This window comes from Culex pipiens, chromosome 2 (genome assembly GCF_016801865.2).
Source record: "Culex pipiens pallens isolate TS chromosome 2, TS_CPP_V2, whole genome shotgun sequence".
Classification (NCBI taxonomy): Eukaryota; Metazoa; Arthropoda; class Insecta; order Diptera; family Culicidae; genus Culex; species Culex pipiens.
In genome coordinates this window covers 214,653,730-214,674,073 of record NC_068938.1, presented here as the reverse complement: position 1 = coordinate 214,674,073, position 20,344 = coordinate 214,653,730, and the positions used below count along the sequence as shown (strand labels likewise).

General features: G+C 45.4%; 1 protein-coding gene across 1 annotated transcript; it reads right to left on the bottom strand.

Annotated features, from left to right (window-relative positions):
• Positions 1-997: 997 nt before the first annotated feature.
• On the bottom strand, positions 998-19,407 carry LOC120431441 (uncharacterized). Its single transcript, XM_039596560.2, has 9 exons — positions 19,068-19,407; positions 15,334-15,459; positions 5,666-7,892; positions 5,154-5,595; positions 4,609-5,093; positions 4,094-4,538; positions 3,548-4,033; positions 2,516-3,487; positions 998-2,455 (listed from the first exon to the last, which is right to left on the bottom strand). Exons 1-9 carry the CDS (start codon positions 19,364-19,366, stop codon positions 1,164-1,166), a joined length of 6,774 nt encoding a protein of 2,257 aa, XP_039452494.2. The 5' UTR covers positions 19,367-19,407; the 3' UTR covers positions 998-1,163.
• Between the last annotated feature and the right edge of the window lie 937 nt (positions 19,408-20,344).

The following is a 20,344-nucleotide window of genomic DNA, read 5'->3' as shown; positions in this document are numbered from 1 at the left end:
TACGAGGTCGAATTAAGAAGTTCATTTTTCGAGTGATTTTAAAGCCTTTCCTCAGTAAGGTGAGGAAGGCAAAAACTTTATTCAAATAAACTGGATTATTTACACTAATTTGTGAAAAGTTCGTTGACGGTCGGGTCCGCTTTTGCCACTGGCCGACCAGAAAGTTAGGAAATTTTCTTGAACTTGGAGGAGTGATTTAGTGGTTCAACACTTTAAAACGTTAATTGTATGATTAATGTTCTTTCTGATGTAAGAGTATATTTTGTAAGAATTTGAGGAAGGCATCAACCACCTTAAGGTGGATTAAGTTACGTTTTGAAGGTTAATTTAACAGGGGTCCACTTCTGGAAAAGTTTGGATTTTCGTTGTCCTAAATTTCCCCCAAATTTGTTTCTTGAAAATGAGCAGTTCTTCGCTTTATTTTAGTAAAGTTCCTTATACTTACATTATTTCGACTTACTGAAGTGAAATAATCAGTCAAAAAATGATTGGATAGTTAATTCAATCATAAAATAGAAATGCTGTTTTGTTGTGAAAATGCTAGTGGCCATTGCTGATTTCAGATGTCGAACTTAAAACACTTATTTTGACGAAAAGGACACTTCAATGTCAGCCAACATTGTTTTAAATGATGCTGAACTTTCCAAATATAAGATTTGTAGACACAAACACGCTTGAAATTGTGATTTTATTGATTTTTTCATCAAAAACCCTTCAGAGGGTCCACTATAGGAAAGGGGTCCACTAATGGATAACGTACCCTGAATTTGAGTAACTTTTATTTGTATATTTCATCTGGAAAATATTATGCATCGAAGGTCCCCTCGTTATTTTTTGTTCAGCACAGTTAACGAGCAACATTCGGTGACTGGGCTACGCTCTCAGCCCAGTTACCGAACAACTACTGTAGTATAATAATATAATATGCCTTTAAGATAAACTGCCATTCGAAGCAAGTCCGTCCCACTTGTAATATTTGAAATCATGACATGAAATGTAAGGGTAAAACAATATTGATTTTAAGTTTGTATTTGATATATTTAATAACATTGAAATCTAGAATTGTCTCATAAGGCCCGGCCCTCCTTTGGCGATTCTTCCTCTGCTTTGACGCTTTCTTCGACAGCTGGCTTATCTTCTTGCTTAGGCTTTTCCGGTTCTGGTTAGGATTTCTCCTCCGGCACAGAATCCGGCTTCGCCTCCTCCACAACTGGCTCTTCTTTCTTCTCTTTGGCGTTTCCGGCTTCGACTTGAACCTTCTTGTTCGACGGCTCAAGCTCTTCGTCCTTTCCTTCTTGTCGGCTGCTGCTACTGCCCGAAAGATCTTCTTCCTTCTTGTCCTCCTTTTTCTTGGTAGACGTTTTTGTCGCAGACTCTTCCGCTTCCCCCTTTTCGATGGCCTTCTGCCGCTGGATCAGATCGTCGTTTGTGACCGTCGAGCTGCCGTCGCCGGTTTCCTTGGTGGTGGTGGCGCTGAGGTCCTCCTCATCATCCATGTCCATGTCGTCCTCCTCGCCTTTCACGTGCACTTTTTCATGCCGGCGTTTCTGTTGCAGCTGGCTAAATTTTCGTCCACATCTGGGCCATTCACACGCGTATGGTTTTGTGTGGGTTTTTAAATGATGATTTAGGCTGGTTCTATAGTCTACTGCTAGTCCGCACACCGAACAAACGTATGATTTTATGCCTAAATGGACGTTTCTTATATGTTCGTTCAAGTTCTCTTTTTTTTTCATTGTAACTCCACACTCACATACATGTTCTCGTTTACCGCTACTTCTGACCCAACTGTTCAATTGTTGTTCTACTTGAACCTGCTTATCAACCACCTCGACCTCGACATTATTGTTGTTATCGTCGACTTGTTTTTGCTGTTCCGCCTGCACCATGTGTTCTAAGTCGTGGAGTATGGTTTTGAAGGTTGGCCTGTCCTGAAAGTTCCACTGCCAGCACTTTCGCATCAGCTCGTATACTTCTTGCGTGCATCCCTGGGGTCGCTCCATCCGATAGCCCGATTCCAGCTGGTGGTACAATTCGGTCCGATCGATCCCTGGGTACGGCAACATTCCGTACGTTGCAATCTCCCACAGCAGTACACCAAACGCCCACACATCCGATTTAGGGCTGAATTTGTTATGCGCTAAGCCCTCCGGGGCGGTCCACTTGATCGCGAACTTATCGCCGGTATGGGCCGAGTACGAGTCGTCTTGCATCAATACGGCCAGTCCGAAGTCGGCCACCTTGACAAGGTAGTTATCACCAACAAGACAATTTCGTGCCGCTAGATCGAGGTGGATAATTTTGCGGTTCTCCAAGTAGTTCATACCGGACGCGATCTGAGTGGCCATGTACAACAGTGGCACGGCCGCCGCCGCCGAGCGCAAGAAGTCGACTAGGTTACCGTGGCTCATCGACTCGATGATAAGGTAATACGGAGGTTCGCGCGTGCACACACCTGTAATTAAACAAGTTGGTACAGTTTCCAGCAAAGGTGAAAGCATATATTTAGACATACCCATCAGCTGTACAAGGTTTGGATGCTTCAAATCCTTCATTATGGCCGCTTCCTTGATCAGCGCCTTTGGGTCCTTCGACGTCTTGACCGCCACCGTTTTACCGCACCGTTTCCACATTGCTTCGAACACTTCACCGTAGTGACCACCGCCTATCTTCTGCTTTATCATGAAGTCCGTCCGGCATATTTCCCACTCGTCCGGCTCGGGACTCGAGGGGAACACCGTGGGATGTTGTTCCTTTGGTACCGGGTATAGAAAGGCCGTAATCAGTCCATGGCCCTTGTGCAGGACGCTGTAGTAATGGACTAGCTCAGCGAGTGTGTTGAATTTAGCTTCTGCATTTAGGTACACTTTTCTATTCGAGTCCTCAGATATACGGTAGTGGTAGACGCGTCCTTCGTACCGCAGACTGATACTGCGCTGACCAGGTGAGCTTTCACTATCGCGCACTAGGAAGCTTCCGTTGATGCCAGAACTGAGCAGTCGTACTGATGCGTTTAGCGAGATTGAGCCATGGTACCAGGGGTACTTTTCACAACGGGAATACGAGCTGAGGGGCTGCAGGTTTTCGGCCTCGTCCTGGTCTTGCTTGCCCTGATCCGTTGGTTGCGTCACCTGGCTCGGACTGACCGACTCGAATGAAGTCGGTTCAACTTGTTCGACGAAGGTTTTGGCGGGCGTCGTTGCTGGCGTTCTGACGGGTTCGTGCTTGGGAAGGCTGGCGGGTGCGGCGGGGGTTTGAGTTTGCGGATGTGGCGCGGCGATTACATCGGTGCGGATGATCTTTACTGGGATGGCGGCGGCCAGGTCGGCGGCGCTCATGACCTCGTGTTTGCGCTTCGCGACGACCGTGTTGGCGTCGGTGATTTCGAAGATGATTTCCTCCTTGGGTCCGATGTGGGTCATCGAAGCGGACACGTTGTGGCTTTTGCAGACCATTTTGGTTTTGCCGAGCAGATCCTCTTTGGTGTCTACAGATTAAAGAACGGGTTGAATTAGCCTTGAACAGGACTACGAGTGGGACTCCTTACCTTTGCCCGGTTGGGCACTCTGAATCTCGTACACAATCTCCGAGTCGTCGTTATCGTCCTCGTACACCTCGGTCTCGTAAGTCTCGTGCTCTTCCTCGGTCTGCTTGCCCTGATCCGTTGGTTGCGTCACCTGGCTCGGACTGACCGACTCGAATGAAGTCGGTTCAACTTGTTCGACGAAGGTTTTGGCGGGCGTCGTTGCTGGCGTTCCGACGGGTTCGTGCTTGGGAAGGCTGGCGGGTGCGGCGGGGGTTTGAGTTTGCGGATGTGGCGCGGCGATTACATCGGTGCGGATGATCTTTACTGGGATGGCGGCGGCCAGGTCGGCGGCGCTCATGACCTCGTGTTTGCGCTTCGCGACGACCGTGTTGGCGTCGGTGATTTCGAAGATGATTTCCTCCTTGGGTCCGATGTGGGTCATCGAAGCGGACACGTTGTGGCTTTTGCAGACCATTTTGGTTTTGCCGAGCAGATCCTCTTTGGTGTCTACAGATTAAAGAACGGGTTGAATTAGCCTTGAACAGGACTACGAGTGGGACTCCTTACCTTTGCCCGGTTGGGCACTCTGAATCTCGTACACAATCTCCGAGTCGTCGTTATCGTCCTCGTACACCTCGTAAGTCTCGTAAGTCTCGTGCTCTTCCTCGGTCTGCTTGCCCTGATCCGTTGGTTGCGTCACCTGGCTCGGACTGACCGACTCGAATGAAGTCGGTTCAACTTGTTCGACGAAGGTTTTGGCGGGCGTCGTTGCTGGCGTTCTGACGGGTTCGTGCTTGGGAAGGCTGGCGGGTGCGGCGGGGGTTTGAGTTTGCGGATGTGGCGCGGCGATTACATCGGTGCGGATGATCTTTACTGGGATGGCGGCGGCACTCTGAATCTCGTACACAATCTCCGAGTCGTCGTTATCGTTCTCGTACTGCTTGCCCTGATCCGTTGGTTGCGGGATCACCGAGCGCGATCGCAAGAGGCTACGAGCGTGCGTTGATATGCTCTGTAAAAAAATACAAAAACAAAAAAATATTGGCGGCAACTTCAAAGAAAAGAGATATCTTATAACATACCAGTTTGCTCTCCGCGAGGCTCAAGTCGGTCGCAGTAGCAATCGGAACACCGGTCTTGGCGCGCTTCTTCCGAGTCCTCTTCCAAATTTTGTCCTGGTCCTGCTTGCCCTGATCCGTTGGTTGCGTCACCTGGCTCGGACTGACCGACTCGACTGAAGTCGGTTCAACTTGTTCGACGAAGGTTTTGGCGGGCGTCGTTGCTGGCGTTCCGACGGGTTCGTGCTTGGGAAGGCTGGCGGGTGCGGCGGGGGTTTGAGTTTGCGGATGTGGCGCGGCGATTACATCGGTGCGGATGATCTTTACTGGGATGGCGGCGGCCAGGTCGGCGGCGCTCATGACCTCGTGTTTGCGCTTCGCGACGACCGTGTTGGCGTCGGTGATTTCGAAGATGATTTCCTCCTTGGGTCCGATGTGGGTCATCGAAGCGGACACGTTGTGGCTTTTGCAGACCATTTTGGTTTTGCCGAGCAGATCCTCTTTGGTGTCTACAGATTAAAGAACGGGTTGAATTAGCCTTGAACAGGACTACGAGTGGGACTCCTTACCTTTGCCCGGTTGGGCACTCTGAATCTCGTACACAATCTCCGAGTCGTCGTTATCGTCCTCGTACACCTCGGTCTCGTAAGTCTCGTGCTCTTCCTCGGTCTGCTTGCCCTGATCCGTTGGTTGCGTCACCTGGCTCGGACTGACCGACTCGAATGAAGTCGGTTCAACTTGTTCGACGAAGGTTTTGGCGGGCGTCGTTGCTGGCGTTCTGACGGGTTCGTGCTTGGGAAGGCTGGCGGGTGCGGCGGGGGTTTGAGTTTGCGGATGTGGCGCGGCGATTACATCGGTGCGGATGATGTTGACTGGGGTGGCGGCGGCACTCTGAATCTCGTACACAATCTCCGAGTCGTCGTTATCGTTCTCGTACTGCTTGCCCTGATCCGTTGGTTGCGGGATCACCGAGCGCGATCGCAAGAGGCTACGAGCGTGCGTTGATATGCTCTGTAAAAAAATACAAAAACAAAAAAATATTGGCGGCAACTTCAAAGAAAAGAGATATCTTATAACATACCAGTTTGCTCTCCGCGAGGCTCAAGTCGGTCGCAGTAGCAATCGGAACACCGGTCTTGGCGCGCTTCTTCCGAGTCCTCTTCCAAATTTTGTCCTGGTCCTGCTTGCCCTGATCCGTTGGTTGCGTCACCTGGCTCGGACTGACCGACTCGACTGAAGTCGGTTCAACTTGTTCGACGAAGGTTTTGGCGGGCGTCGTTGCTGGCGTTCCGACGGGTTCGTGCTTGGGAAGGCTGGCGGGTGCGGCGGGGGTTTGAGTTTGCGGATGTGGCGCGGCGATTACATCGGTGCGGATGATGTTGACTGGGGTGGCGGCGGCACTCTGAATCTCGTACACAATCTCCGAGTCGTCGTTATCGTCCTCGTACACCTCGGTCTCGTAAGTCTCGTGCTCTTCCTCGGTCTGCTTGCCCTGATCCGTTGGTTGCGTCACCTGGCTCGGACTGACCGACTCGACTGAAGTCGGTTCAACTTGTTCGACGAAGGTTTTGGCGGGCGTCGTTGCTGGCGTTCCGACGGGTTCGTGCTTGGGAAGGCTGGCGGGTGCGGCGGGGGTTTGAGTTTGCGGATGTGGCGCGGCGATTACATCGGTGCGGATGATGTTGACTGGGGTGGCGGCGGCACTCTGAATCTCGTACACAATCTCCGAGTCGTCGTTATCGTCCTCGTACACCTCGGTCTCGTAAGTCTCGTGCTCTTCCTCGGTCTGCTTGCCCTGATCCGTTGGTTGCGTCACCTGGCTCGAACTGACCGACTCGACTGAAGTCGGTTCAACTTGTTCGACGAAGGTTTTGGCGGGCGTCGTTGCTGGCGTTCCGACGGGTTCGTGCTTGGGAAGGCTGGCGGGTGCGGCGGGGGTTTGAGTTTGCGGATGTGGCGCGGCGATTACATCGGTGCGGATGATGTTGACTGGGGTGGCGGCGGCCAGGTCGGCGGCGCTGATGACCTCGTGTTTGAGCTTCGACTCTGCCTCTTCCTGCAGTTCCTGCTCCTCGCTCTCGGGCATGACCATCTCGGGCTGACCATCATCGGCCGCGTCCTGGTTCTGCCAAGCAGGGCTGGGGAGTAGCGCATTCTCGAAGCCCGTTGGAGTATGGCAATCAGGCAATGATGGGATTTCAAATGTAAATATAACCTGCCCCTCGCCTTCTCGCTGCTTCATGCTGTTTAAACTACACATTACTCCATTGTGTGCCAGATGTCGTTTTAGTACATGGTTATTACTAAAAACACGGCCACATCGCTCACAGTCTCTACGTTCGTCAGGTACTTTTCTACAGATATGACGACCACTGGACGAGCATGGAAGAAGTCGATGGCAGGTTGAGCAGCGTGGCATTGATGCACAATTTTTGTATTTCTTCTTGTGTTTTTTCATCATACCAAGTTTTGGTGATCGGTACGAGCAGTCAGGACATAGGTATAGTCCATCCAACTTCTGGAACTCCTGGTAGGCTTCCTGGATTCCGCCAGCTTCTGGATTAGTTTCCATCACTACTGAGCACTTCGGAAACATTATTGAAATAACTTTCTTAGTACCCTCCGTCCAAACACATTTATATCCGGATGCAAAGAAGTCGTTGACGCAATTTTTGTACTCTAACTTCTCATACAAATCAAGCCTTGGAATTTTTTTCTCACGATTCGCGCAGCAAGGCATGATGACAACGAAGATAGTCCCTGCTGGAACATCCTTCCAGTTGATGTCGCGGGTGTGGTTGCTGAGGTTAATCATAGTTGTAGCCTTCCAAGCACGGTCCAGGAGATTGTTTGTAGGTAGAAGTGAAGCAAATTGGAGTGCAGCTCTTTTGGTCGGATCGATCAGCTCGATTGAATGGACCAAACTTTTAAGACACGAGTGCGGAACGATCAACTGGTCGCAGGTAAACACCTTGTTGCACCTGATGCAGAAGTCTCTGTGCATACATGTTTTTCCCGGAAAAAATTCCAGATGGTATCGGAAACTTATTCCTGCATGCGGACAGTATCTGCAATACGCCATTTTTGAAAAGTTCTGGAACATCCTCACATCCGTGCGCTGCTGCTCCGCCACGGCTACTCGGTCCATTGGACAAATGGCTTCAATAAACTCTGGGAATTTTAGCACATTTGCCCAATTGTTCACCCCACTGCACAGAAACAAACAAATTTCTCCTTTGACCCATTCCGGGCAACGATCCTTTTTCTTTACAGCCCTGGTGATTTTCAACAGCGTTCCGCGTTCGAGTCTAAAAATGAAAATGTTAAATGATGACAATTACTCTACAATACGAGCGCAACCTGTCAAAGCCTGTTGCAAGCCGCGACAGTTGGAAAGTTCCGAGGGCTACACGTCACACAATGTCCCGGAACATCCCAGGGGGAACTCGGGCCGTTCGGTTTGTTGCCAGTCCACGAAAAAGGTCCAATACAGTCATCCCACATATTTTGATATTTTGAATTTTGGAATTTTTGAATTCTTAAATTTTTAAATTTTTGAATTTTTAAATTTTTGAATTTTGGAATTTTGGAATTTTGGAATTTTTAAATTTTTAAATTTTTAAATTTTTAAATTTTTAAATATTTAAATTTTTTAAATTTTTAAATTTTTAAATTTTTAAATTTTTAAATTTTTAAATTTTTAAATTAAAAAAACCCAAAAAACCCAAAAAACCCAAATAACACAAATTTTAAAACCCATTTAAAACCCAAAAACCCAGAAACCCAAGAATCCATAAGAAATCCAAGAATTACAAAAATCCAATAAAAACCCAAATTTTTGAATTCCCGAAACCCATTGAATATTTCGCAATAAATGCAACCATTTCGAATTATTAAGACAATCCAAAAATCCAGAATCCAAAAAAGTCCCATAAATGAAACCCAAAAATCTCAGAAAATCCAAAAATCCCAAGAAAATCCAAAATCCAAAGAACTAACCCAAAAAATCCAAAAAAATCCAAAAATCCATAAAAATCCAAAAATCCAAAAATACAAAAATCCAAAATCAAAATCCAAAAATCCAAAACTCCAAAAAATCCAAAATTCCCAAAATTCCAAAATTCCAAAAATCCAAAAACCCAAAAATCCCCAAAAAAATCCAAAAATCCAAAAATCCAACAATCCAAAAACTCCAAAACTCCAAAACTCCAAAAACTCCAAATAAATCCAAAAATCCAAAAATCCAAAAAAATCCAAAAATCCAAAAACTCCAAAAACCCAAAAATCCAAAACTCCAAAAACTCCAAAACTCCAAAATCCCAAAAATCCAAAAATCCAAAAATCCAAAAATCAAAAAAATCCCAAAAACCCAAAAATACCAAAAATCCAAAAAACCCCCAAACAAACCCAAAAACCCAAAAACCCAAAAATCCAAAAAAAAAACATCTCCACATTTGCCCCACACTCATCCCCAACTTAGATCCACCCCACTTACTCCCCATTTAAATCACCAAACTCACTCCACAAAACTCCCCTCCAACCCAACAAAGTCCCAAAAACCCACGTCAATCACCCCTAAAACCTCCAACCCAAAAACCTTGCAAACACCACTCTGCCATCCACCCCCCCACCAACAAGCAAAATCCTGTACCCCTCTCTCCACCCCAGCACACACCCCCCACATAAGTCCGTCCATCCGCTGGCTTAGTGGCCTAGTATACGGAATGGCACAATTTGTCAACCTCTCGTAGACGCGGTGGGTGCAGTACGGCTAAAAAACAAGGTATGGCAGAATAAATTGAATCACGGAATACATGAGCCGGGTGCAAATTTGATTTGCACCCCAGCGCTGGAGATGCCCTAAGGATGTTGTCAACTTGGGATTGTAAGTTGTCTATAAATGGTTTCCCCCCGGGTTGCAAGTTGTCTAAGGATTTTGTCGCCTTGGGTTTGTAAGTTGTCTATAAATTGTATATAAGTTGTATATAATTTCCTCCAGTGTTATAAGTCGTCCAAGACGTTTGTTTTCTTGGGATGCCAGGGCGTAGAACTTTATAACCATTCATAACTTAATCTTCTTTTCAGAAATTCAATAATCTTCAATCTTTCAGAAATTAGGTCCTTTTTAGAACCACCCAAAACAATTACGAAAGAGTTCTTCTTGATCACTGATACAGACTGATGACAGAATTTGTCGTCATTTTCAAAATTTGCGAAATAATTTGTTTATGTCACAATTAAGAGACCCTATTTAGGATCTCTAGTACGTACACGGATATAGAAAACTCTATGTCTACTACTTTGACTTTTGTTTTTTTTTATAAGTTGAAAGTAATTTTATCTCTCTCAATATTTTTTTAATCAAAATTATTACCGCGCGAAATCCGCACCAAATTCGCGGCCTTCACGAAAGCAAACAATTTCTGTTCGACACGAAATGGAAATGGTCTAGGTCGTGAGCACGTAGCACGCGAGCGAGTGAACTTCACTGCCACACAGAGCATAAATCCTTCACAGGTGTACCACGTGGTAGCCGTAGTGAAGGAACTCGGGTTCGTGTTGTTTGGCGATGCTGAGTAGTGAGGGGGAACATTACTAAAATAACGTTTACAATATTTTTAGAATTTTAGAATAAGAATTTAACAAATTAAGAAATCAACCATTTCAAATTATCACAATTTCAGAATTTTCAAAATTTAGAATCTTTCAACTTTAGATTTTCAGATTTTTTTTAAACTTTCAAATGTTCGATTTTTTTAACTTTTGAATTTGAAACGACCAATTTTAGAACAAATCTCTGAGGATGGTGCGGCAACGGCCTCATATTGTCCCACCCTGTGTGCGCTGGTAATTTGTAATTTTCAGTTGAACGCAAATCCAAAGCAAATCCAAATTATTTGATTTTTAAACCTAAACATATTGCAAACAAGCAACGCCCGGAGAAATTAAATTATGAGTTAATTAAATAAGAAAATGTAACTAATCGCAGATTTATACAAAAGAAACCTATGATGTATTTCAAATTTAAAGGAAATTAAAAAAAAATACTGGAAGCATCGTACATTACAACTAGAAGCAGATCTGCTAATGAAATAGTACACTCCGACCAGTTCAACTCAGTAACAACTTTTCAATAGGGCGAAACCCTCAGATGTAAACAAACTGAGTTTTTGTCAGAATCATATAAAGCGAACAAAACTGATTCTAAAACACCCTCCATCATCACAAAATTCCGAAAATACGTAGTTTTACAAGCAAAAAACAAAAGGGCTAATCAACAACATCAATCAAAGATTCCAGTTTGACAGCTTGCCCAGAGCAGACGTGTGTCCTTTGAGCGCGTTTTTGACGGTGTTTTTTTTTTAACTTTCGCCGACGGCCATGGCGGCGGCCGCGACGGCGGAGAGTGAGTGGACGGAGCATAGAACCGAGGATGGAAGGCCGTTCTACTGGAACGCGGCCATGAAGAAAAGTGTGTGGGAGAAACCGGACGGGTTCCAACCCAAAACGCAGGCGGCGACGGGCATGGAGGTGGAAGTCTCCGAAGGAGGAGGAGAGGGCGGGGGCGAATTTCGTCCCGTAATCAAGGTTCGGCGCAGGAAGGCTAACGAGGAGATCAACGTCGGCGATGGCCAGGAAGTGGAGAAACTGCTCAGCAACAACAAGTTCAGCCCGCTAGCGGAGAAGAGCAACAACAATAACAATGCGAATCCAGCAGCAGAAAAAACCACCCCTGTGGTACCAGCATCCGGCAATTCGGCCGGGGAGAAGAAGCAGCCGCCGCTGGTGGTGAAAGAAACGAGCTTCGCCCGCCTTGCGAAGGTGATGTCGACATGTGATGTCCAGCCGGAACACAAACTGACGCGGTACGGCACCAAAATTACGTGCTTCTCGAGCGACGACTTCGACACGGTGCAAGCCCACCTGAAGAAGAACAAGGTGCAGTTCTACACGCACGGAAAGCGCAGTGCGAGACCGCACCGGGTAGTAATGCGAGGTCTCCCGAACGCGGAACCGGATTACGTCAAGGAGCTGCTCAAGACGGAACATCAGCTGGACGTCTTGGCAGTACACGCCATCAGGCGGAAGCAGCAGCTTCCCGCCATCGATGAGACGCCTTTCATCGTGCTCTTCCCCAAGGGTCACACCAGTCTGAAGGAGTTGAGTAGCAAGGTAAAGAAAGTGGGACCAGTCGTCGTCCGGTGGGTGGCCTACCGGAACAAAGAACCGCACGTGACCCAGTGCAAGAACTGCTTGCAGTTCGGTCACGGAACCAGTAACTGCCATCTCAAGCCCAGGTGCAGCAGCTGTGGGGGTGCCCACAGCACGGAAAAGTGCAAAGCAGAAGAAACGGAAGCCAAGAAGTGTGTCAACTGCTCTGGATCCCACGAGGGTCTGGACCGCAGCTGTCCCAAACGTGCGCAGTTCATCCAGTCGAGGCAGCAGGCGTCCACGCTGAAGCCGCCAGCATGGAAGAAGGACAAGCAGACTCCGGCAGGAGCCACGTTCACCGCGGCGGATTTTCCTCCGCTACCTGGAGCGGTGCCGTCCGTTGGGACGGAAGAAAAGCATCCTCGTCCCGCAGGAAGAAGTTCAGATAATACTGGCGCCGGCGCCGGTGCAACCCCGAAGGAGGATCAAGGCGAACCGAAGCTGTACAGCGAGTCGGAGCTTTGGTCCATTTACCGAGAGTACAGAGTTCGCTTGAGGCAGTGCAAGACACCCGAGGAACAGATCGATGTGATCGCACACTTGCTGACACATGGCACGAAAAAATGATCATCTGAATCAGTTACAGTTTTTTTTTATTTTTCTTTTATTATTTTTGTACCTTTTGATCCTCGGTCCTAACCTGGTCACAGCACCTAAAAGGACCTAATAAAAATAAGCTATGAAAAAAAAAAAAAAACATCAATCAAAACAAACCAAATTGAGTTTCCGCCCTTGTGTTTTCATCCAATCACGAGGGGCGAATGTAGTGTTTTCTGCAAGTTCCGACGTATATTTAGAAACACTAATTTTTCGTTATAATTTAGTGAATTTTAACCTGACAATCCTCAAAATGGATCAAAAATTATGTTTCTGATGTCTCTGAACACAATTCCACAACAAACACAGATTTGTATGATCCTAAATACATAACTTATCAATTTCAATTATTGTAGTATCGGATCTGGTCTGGATTCACAATCTAGATGTGAAGGTCCATAATTTACCGGTTCTTGAGACATCCGGGGATTCTGGGTCGAGCAGTTGCAGGACAAAAAGTTAGTGTAGGGAGGTTTAGGAGGAATGCCGTACAAAATCATCGCCTCCGTAACCAAGCTATGCTATGCAAAGCTATGCAAAGATTGAGAAGGCAGGATGTTGTCTCCCACTTCCGGCGGGGACACCCCAAGGAACGTCACTTCAATATAGACCACATCGTCAAACCAACTTGCTACTTACGGTGTATCCTAGGGGTCGTGCATAAAAAACAATAAAAACACCTCTTGCCCTCCACTTTGGTATCTCAGCATAAAGCTCACATTCACAGTTTATGTTTAGCTCGCACGGTGAACAATCACCAAACACGGTGAACAATCACCAAACACGGTGAACAATCACCAACACTACAACACTCAACATTTCAGCTGACAGCCAACAAGTTTTCGCAGAGCCCCTTTTCCCACCCTCCACGACACGTAAACAAAACACCAGGTTTCCCACCCTCCACTACATGTAAACAAAACACCAGAGCACCCGCAGTTACTTTTCAAATGAAAGTTTCTCCACTTCTCTATAAACATTGCCATGATTTTTCGTTCAAAGTAATAAATTTTGCGTCTCTATCAATATTTTGACAAAATTCCTTCAACAAGATGTTCAGAATAGTACCATACATGTGTTGATACTTTTTGGAAACGATTATCCCATTCCTTGTAAAGTTATGGAAATCGTCATTAATCAATGACGTCAACTACAGGGTGACCACTCAAATTCCGTTTTCAAATTCCCGACTTTTCCAGAACCTCAAAAACTAAGTATTTCTTATCTGAAGAATTATTTCCTTTCAAAAACTCTTTATAACAAGTCAATATGAACCGTCGGACAAAATTTCTAAAAAAAAAATCAAATTGTTTAAGTAAAAAAAACTTAAATTCCAATAATAAATTCTTAAAACCTTCAAAAATAAAAGCATTGTTTTGAGTAAAAACATAAATCATCAGACTTTGAAAAATAACCGAATGCGTAACAATACCCATAATTTAAATTTTTATTTTAAAATAACCAAACATAAAGTTTTTTTGATACTTTGTTTCAACTGGTAATGAAAATGATGATGACAAAAAATTAAAGATAACAAAATTTTAAATTTTATTCTTATATTTATATTTTTTTATCAAATCTTTTCATAACTCTTCACTCGATTACAGTAATGTTCTCTATAAGAACATTATTTCCAAGAATTTAAAAATATCTATGAATTCGTTTGAAAGATGTTTGATATTTGATATTTAATTTTATGAATCAATTTCGATTTATCGAAGTGCCAGTATTTAAATGTTCAATGTTAATGAAAAATTCAGTTTGACAACACTTCATAATACATCACTTATTTCATACGAATGTTTCTATAAAAAAAAGTTCTCTAAACTTATTTGTTATAGCTCACACAAATTCTTATTAATTTATTCAAGCCAAATTTTTCCCGTAAAAAAACATGATAAATCTTTTACAAGCTATTGAGAATACATTGTATAACGTTTATTAAAAAATTTCTTATCAAGTGAAGGCTTTTTAAACTTTTTACAAATTTTGAATTTTGAGAATACAAATCGGACAAAGATGTAAAACTTCAGAAAAACAATATTTTCGTAAATTCATTCATCATATCTGTAAGTAAAAAAATATTAATTTAATTTTTTTTATCAGTCTTATTTACGAATTCAAGATTTTGAAATATTATTAAAGCGTAAACCAGTTTTTTTTTTCATTTTGTTATTAAGAACAAAAAACGATTGTATTATTTTCGATAATTAAGTTTTCCGAAAACTGAAAACTATGCTTTATCTATAGTCTATCACACAAAAGTTTAAGGGAATCAAACATTTGGAAACGATATTTGAAATGACTGAATGAACATTCAAACAAATTGACCACACATAATAACTAAGCCAAACTGAAGTTGGATTCATTTTTTAAATATTCAAACAATTTGGCAAAATGAAACAGAATCAGAATCATAACTATACGCTGGCCTTGTTGTTATTTGAAGTTATATGTTATGTAATCATTTGTTCGATAAACTTAGTCAAAAATAAATAACAATCTTTTTATTCATAAAAAAATGGGTCAAATACATGCCACAATTATCATTTGAAATTTATTAGGATTTTTAAAGTCTTATGTCGTAAAAAGTCATTTCGTTCTCATATAGATTGTAATCAGGAAAGGAACCCCAAATTTAAAGTTCGATACTAAAGACGAAATGGAAGAAATAAATTTCAAAGGTGTACACAATATTTTAAAATTGTTCAAGAGTTTGAAAATATTTTTCAAACAGGTATGCTTGGAATTCCCGACTTTTCCCGACTTTTTAACAAAAAATCACAAATTCCCGACTTTTTCCCGATTTTTCGTGGATTTTGGCGAATTCCCGACTTTTTCCCGACTTTCCCGATTTCCCGACTTGAGTGGCCACCCTGCAACTAGGCTTTAACAAATTGCGCTGTTATTTTGATTTTCCCATGCTTTCAAAATACTTACTCATTTTCATTCACTATTACACCAACATTGCCGTCAACGTTCTCGAACAATGTCGTGATAACGAGCAATACTTTTTCCGTGGACAGTTCGTTTACGCAAGCCGGCAGTTGTTCATCGTCAGCGTCACTGGAACATAAAAATAAACCAATAAAATGCAAACTCTTAATCATTGATTGAAGGAAAGAGAGCGTGGGTTCAAAATGGACCACCATAGAGTTATCTACGTGCGCATGTATTGCGTGTACGTACACGAAAAAAAGTGAGGTTAAATTTTGTACCAGCCAGCAAAACAATAGGTGTGCTAGTGTGTGTGAGATCGGGCTTAGATAGCTCTATTTGCTCTGGGATTAACACTCAAACGCTCGGGTAGTCATTTGATTTTCTTAAAAAAATCATAACTTTTGGTAGAATTAACCAATGTGGATGCAGCTCAGTGAACCGTTCCCGGTTGTAACCTGTTTCGGTGCCCGATGGTCTTGACCATGTCATGGATCTATGCAGGATGATGTATTAGAATGATGCTTTGATGTTTTGCATCATTTCCGGCATTGCTCTGTGAAAAGGTTTTTGTTCTATTGACCAAAAACCTATATAAGAGGGCTGAGGTACCCCAACGGAATCCGGAATATCTCCGGTAAAAGTGGACCATATTTGTCCCTCGTCTGACAGTTAAAAATATAGACAAATCAGGATCTTTTGTAACCGGAAGTATCAAGTTGGTCAATTCTACCAAAATTTATGAATATTTTATAAAAAAATAGGGGTCAAATGACTACCCGAGCGTTTGAGTGTTAAAAATAATTTAAAACCTTTAAAGACCAACTTTTAAAAATGTTTAAAGCTTCAGGGTTTGTTCAAAATTACGTCCATAAAAAGGGGAAGGGGGGGGGGGGGGGGGGCGGACTTTGTGACAGCCCATATTAAACGTAGAGGGTGGGTCTAAAATTCCGAAAATCTCTGGACGTAATATTTGAACAAACCCTCAGAGCAATTCTTTGAGATTTCGGTCAACATGAAACATTAAATAGCCCTTTTCAGGGCTATTTTTGGTTACGAAAGAGGACGAGGCGTGGCGGCGGTTCAACCTGGCGGTCCAAGGCTACCCGGAAGTTCCGTTTCGCTGCCGGTGAAGGAGGTGCTGCGTGGTTCGGAGAACTACAATTCCTGGGCGTTTGCCACGAAGATGGTCCTGATCAAGGAACGGACCTGGCGCGCCGTACGGGATCCTTTAGAAGGAGAACCGGAAGTGGACGCGGATACCTCGGAGCAAGCACTGGCGACTATCTGCCTCAGCATGGACCGAGGGCTGCGCGGCATGGTCCAGAATGCGGCAACAGCGAGGGAAGCTTGGGACATCTTACGCAATACGTTCGAGGACAGCGGTTCCACCCGGAGGACCGGTCTCCTGAGAAAACTGACCGGGATTCGGTTGGTGGGAGCTGAGAAGGTGTAAGAGATCATCTGCCAGTCAACCCAGGAGTATGTGAGCGAGGTCATGGTGACCTGCAACCAGCTGGCGGAAGTCGGCTTCAAGGTCGACGATGATTGGGTGTCGAGTTTGCTGCTGAAGGGCCTGCACAAGAAGTACGCGCCGATGATTCTTGGACTGGAGTCGTCCGGGGTCAAGCTAACGGCGGAGAAGGTGAAGGCCACGATCATGCAGGAGGTGAAGGTCGAGGCAGGATCGAGCTCGAGCGAGAGCGAGGGCGCCTTCTACAGCAAGCAGCGGCAGCAAAAGTTCAAGAAACCCGTCGAGAAGTCTGACGTCAAGTGTTACCGTTGCAAGAAGTTGGGACACTACGCGTCGGAGTGCACGAACGGGACGAGCGCGAAGAGCAAGGAGAAGTCTGGCAACCACAAGGGGAATGCGATTTCGTTCTTTGCGACAACCCACATGTGCCGAAACGAAGCGATCCTGCAAGACCCATCGAGTGTGTCGGCCAAGATCAATGTAGCCAACAACGCGGAGGTCGCCGTCGTCGCAAAGGGTTCCGTCAAGCTGGAAGCAGACTGTGATGGAGAAATCCGGGACCTGACGATGACCGACGTGATGTGCGTTCCGGACCTGGCGATTAACCTGCTTTCTGTAAGTAAAGTGTGCAAGAAAGGTTTTCGTGTGGAGTTCACGAAGGACGGAGGAGTCCTGGAACTGGTCCACTCGGACCTGTGCGGCCCAATGGAGACGGAGTCGATTGGAGGCAGACGCTAGTTTCTGACCTTCATTGACGATGCCAGCCGGACTGTCGTTTATTTCCTGAAGTCGAAGACAGATGTGCTGGAAGCATTTCAAAACATCAAGGCATTTGCGGAGAACCAGACAGGTGAGCGGATCAAGCGGATTCGTACCTACAACGGTCGTGAGTACGTGAACCGCGAGATGGAAGAGTTCCTGCGCAAGTCTGGTATCCACCACGAGAAGACCGTTCTATACAATCCGGAACAGAACGGTCTGGCTGAGAGATGCAACCTTACGTACGTAGAGAGAGCAAGAAGCATGCTGTTCGACGCTGGCCTTGACAAGAGATTTTCGGCGGAAGCAGTGGCAACTGCGTAGCACGTGATCAACGGATCACCGGCGAAGGGACTGTCGGTGACACCGGAGGAGAAGTTCACGGGCAAGCGACCGGATCTATGCATGGCGCACGTACCGAAGGAGCGACGACGAAGTGGGACAAGAAGTCGGAACCTTGCATTTTCGTCGGCTACAGCGACAACTCGAAGGCGTACAGGGTCTACAGCCAAAGGACGAAGTCCGTCGTGACAAGCCGAGACGTCATCTTCTGGACGAGAAGTCGACCGGGACCGATGTGCTTTGACGGAGCCTGCGGTCGGAGATGAAGAAATGGTGCTAATCGTGCCAAGTATTCCGATCGAGGTCGGTCCAGCTGCTGAAGAGGAAGTGGTAAGGAGCACGTGCCCCCAGGAAAGTATAAAGATTATGCGTGCAGTACCCTTCCTGAAAAAAGATTCCCAACCCAACCAGAACCGTTCCACCCTGATGATGGTCGAGCCTGACACGTACCGTGAGGCGATTGCTCGAGACGACAGCGACCAGTGGAAACGTGCGATGGATGCGGAGTTCGGAGCGCTGGTGGAGAATCGGACGTGGGAACTAACCGATCTGCCGAAGGGGAGGAAAGCTCTACGCTGCAAGTGGGTCTACAAACTCAAGACGAACTTGGATGGATCTGTTGAGCGCTACAAAGCCCGCTTGGTGATCAAGGGCTATTCGACTACAGTGAGACGTTTTCACCTGTAGTCTGGTACGCTACCGTCCGTTACCTGATGTTGTTGGCTGCCAAGTTGGATCTCAAGGTGCACCAGATGGATGCAGTGACGGCGTTCCTGCAGGGTGACCTGGGAGGAGAGGAGATTTACATGGAGCAGCCGGAAGGATTCACGGAATCAGGTGCCCCCACGAAAGTCTGTAAGCTGCGGAAGGCGCTGTACGGTCTGAAACAAGCCAGCCGGGTATGGAACGCGGAGAAGGAGATCGGCTAGTCGCCCCGGAGCAAGCACATCGATATTCGGCACCACTTTGTGCGCGAGAATGTCGAGGAGAAGCTGATCTTGGAGTGCAGAAATAAATCTATTCATTTCGTTGTCTATCACTCGAACCTACAAGACCTACTGCCTTTAATTCTTAATTACAATAATTTCGCAATAATCGATTTATTCCCCCCTGCGGCACCTACGTAAAAAGTTCGTTCAAATTCTGTTTAGAATTAACTCACAGTTTTTCAGCCTCCTTCTCAACCACCGGTATCGGTTGCGAAGCCTCCGCCGGTCCGCCTACAACTTGGTCCACGTTATCCATGTTCGGAACGGCCACGGAACAGAAATCTTCCGAAGGAAAATCGAGAGCGTTTCGTACGTTTGAGAAAAAAAAGCACAATGTGCTTTTTCTACACGCAAAATCCAGATAACAAAGATCTGTGTAAAATTTTGCACAGATTGCACGAAAAATCCACGAAAGGAGCTTTCTTTTATTACGTAACGGGGTGTTCCGATGGAGGAACATTTGCCGAACCATAAGAGTTGCAATATGGGTACCGTCATCTGGGGCGAATCGGGACAACTGTTTAAGACTTGTTACTGCACAATATTTGAATATCGATTTCCAAATTACAAGCTTTTAATTGCTCTAAAACCTGCTGTCCCTATTCAGACTGTAGTCCCGATTCGCCCCCCGATGACGGTATCGAGAAATTAAAAGTGAGAGTGTGTGCGTACATCATGGAGTTAAACCACGGACGAACGGACATGACACGACGTGACAGGGGGAGGAGGGGGGGTCTAAAATTCCGAAAATCTCTGGACGTAATATTTGAACAAACCCTCAGAGCAATTCTTTGAGATTTCGGTCAACATGAAACATTAAATAGCCCTTTCCAGGGCTCGATTTGGTTACGAAACAGTTATTCTTAATTACAATAATTTCGCAATAATCGATTTATTCCCCCCTGCGGCACCTACGTAAAAAGTTCGTTCAAATTCTGTTTAGAATTAACTCACAGTTTTTCAGCCTCCTTCTCAACCACCGGTATCGGTTGCGAAGCCTCCGCCGGTCCGCCTACAACTTGGTCCACGTTATCCATGTTCGGAACGGCCACGGAACAGAAATCTTCCGAAGGAAAATCGAGAGCGTTTCGTACGTTTGAGAAAAAAAAGCACAATGTGCTTTTTCTACACGCAAAATCCAGATAACAAAGATCTGTGTAAAATTTTGCACAGATTGCACGAAAAATCCACGAAAGGAGCTTTCTTTTATTACGTAACGGGGTGTTCCGATGGAGGAACATTTGCCGAACCATAAGAGTTGCAATATGGGTACCGTCATCTGGGGCGAATCGGGACAACTGTTTAAGACTTGTTACTGCACAATATTTGAATATCGATTTCCAAATTACAAGCTTTTAATTGCTCTAAAACCTGCTGTCCCTATTCAGACTGTAGTCCCGATTCGCCCCCCGATGACGGTATCGAGAAATTAAAAGTGAGAGTGTGTGCG

Excerpts from the sequence above, each read along its gene's own strand:
- LOC120431441 (XM_039596560.2), bottom strand. The coding sequence starts at position 19,366 with ATGGTTCGGCAAATGTTCCTCCATCGGAACACCCCGTTACGTAATAAA. Across the intron at positions 5,596-5,665 it reads GCCTCGCGGAGAGCAAACTG|AGCATATCAACGCACGCTCG; the intron begins GTATGTTATAAG and ends ATTTTTTTACAG. Across the intron at positions 5,094-5,153 it reads GAGTGCCCAACCGGGCAAAG|ACACCAAAGAGGATCTGCTC; the intron begins GTAAGGAGTCCC and ends TTTAATCTGTAG.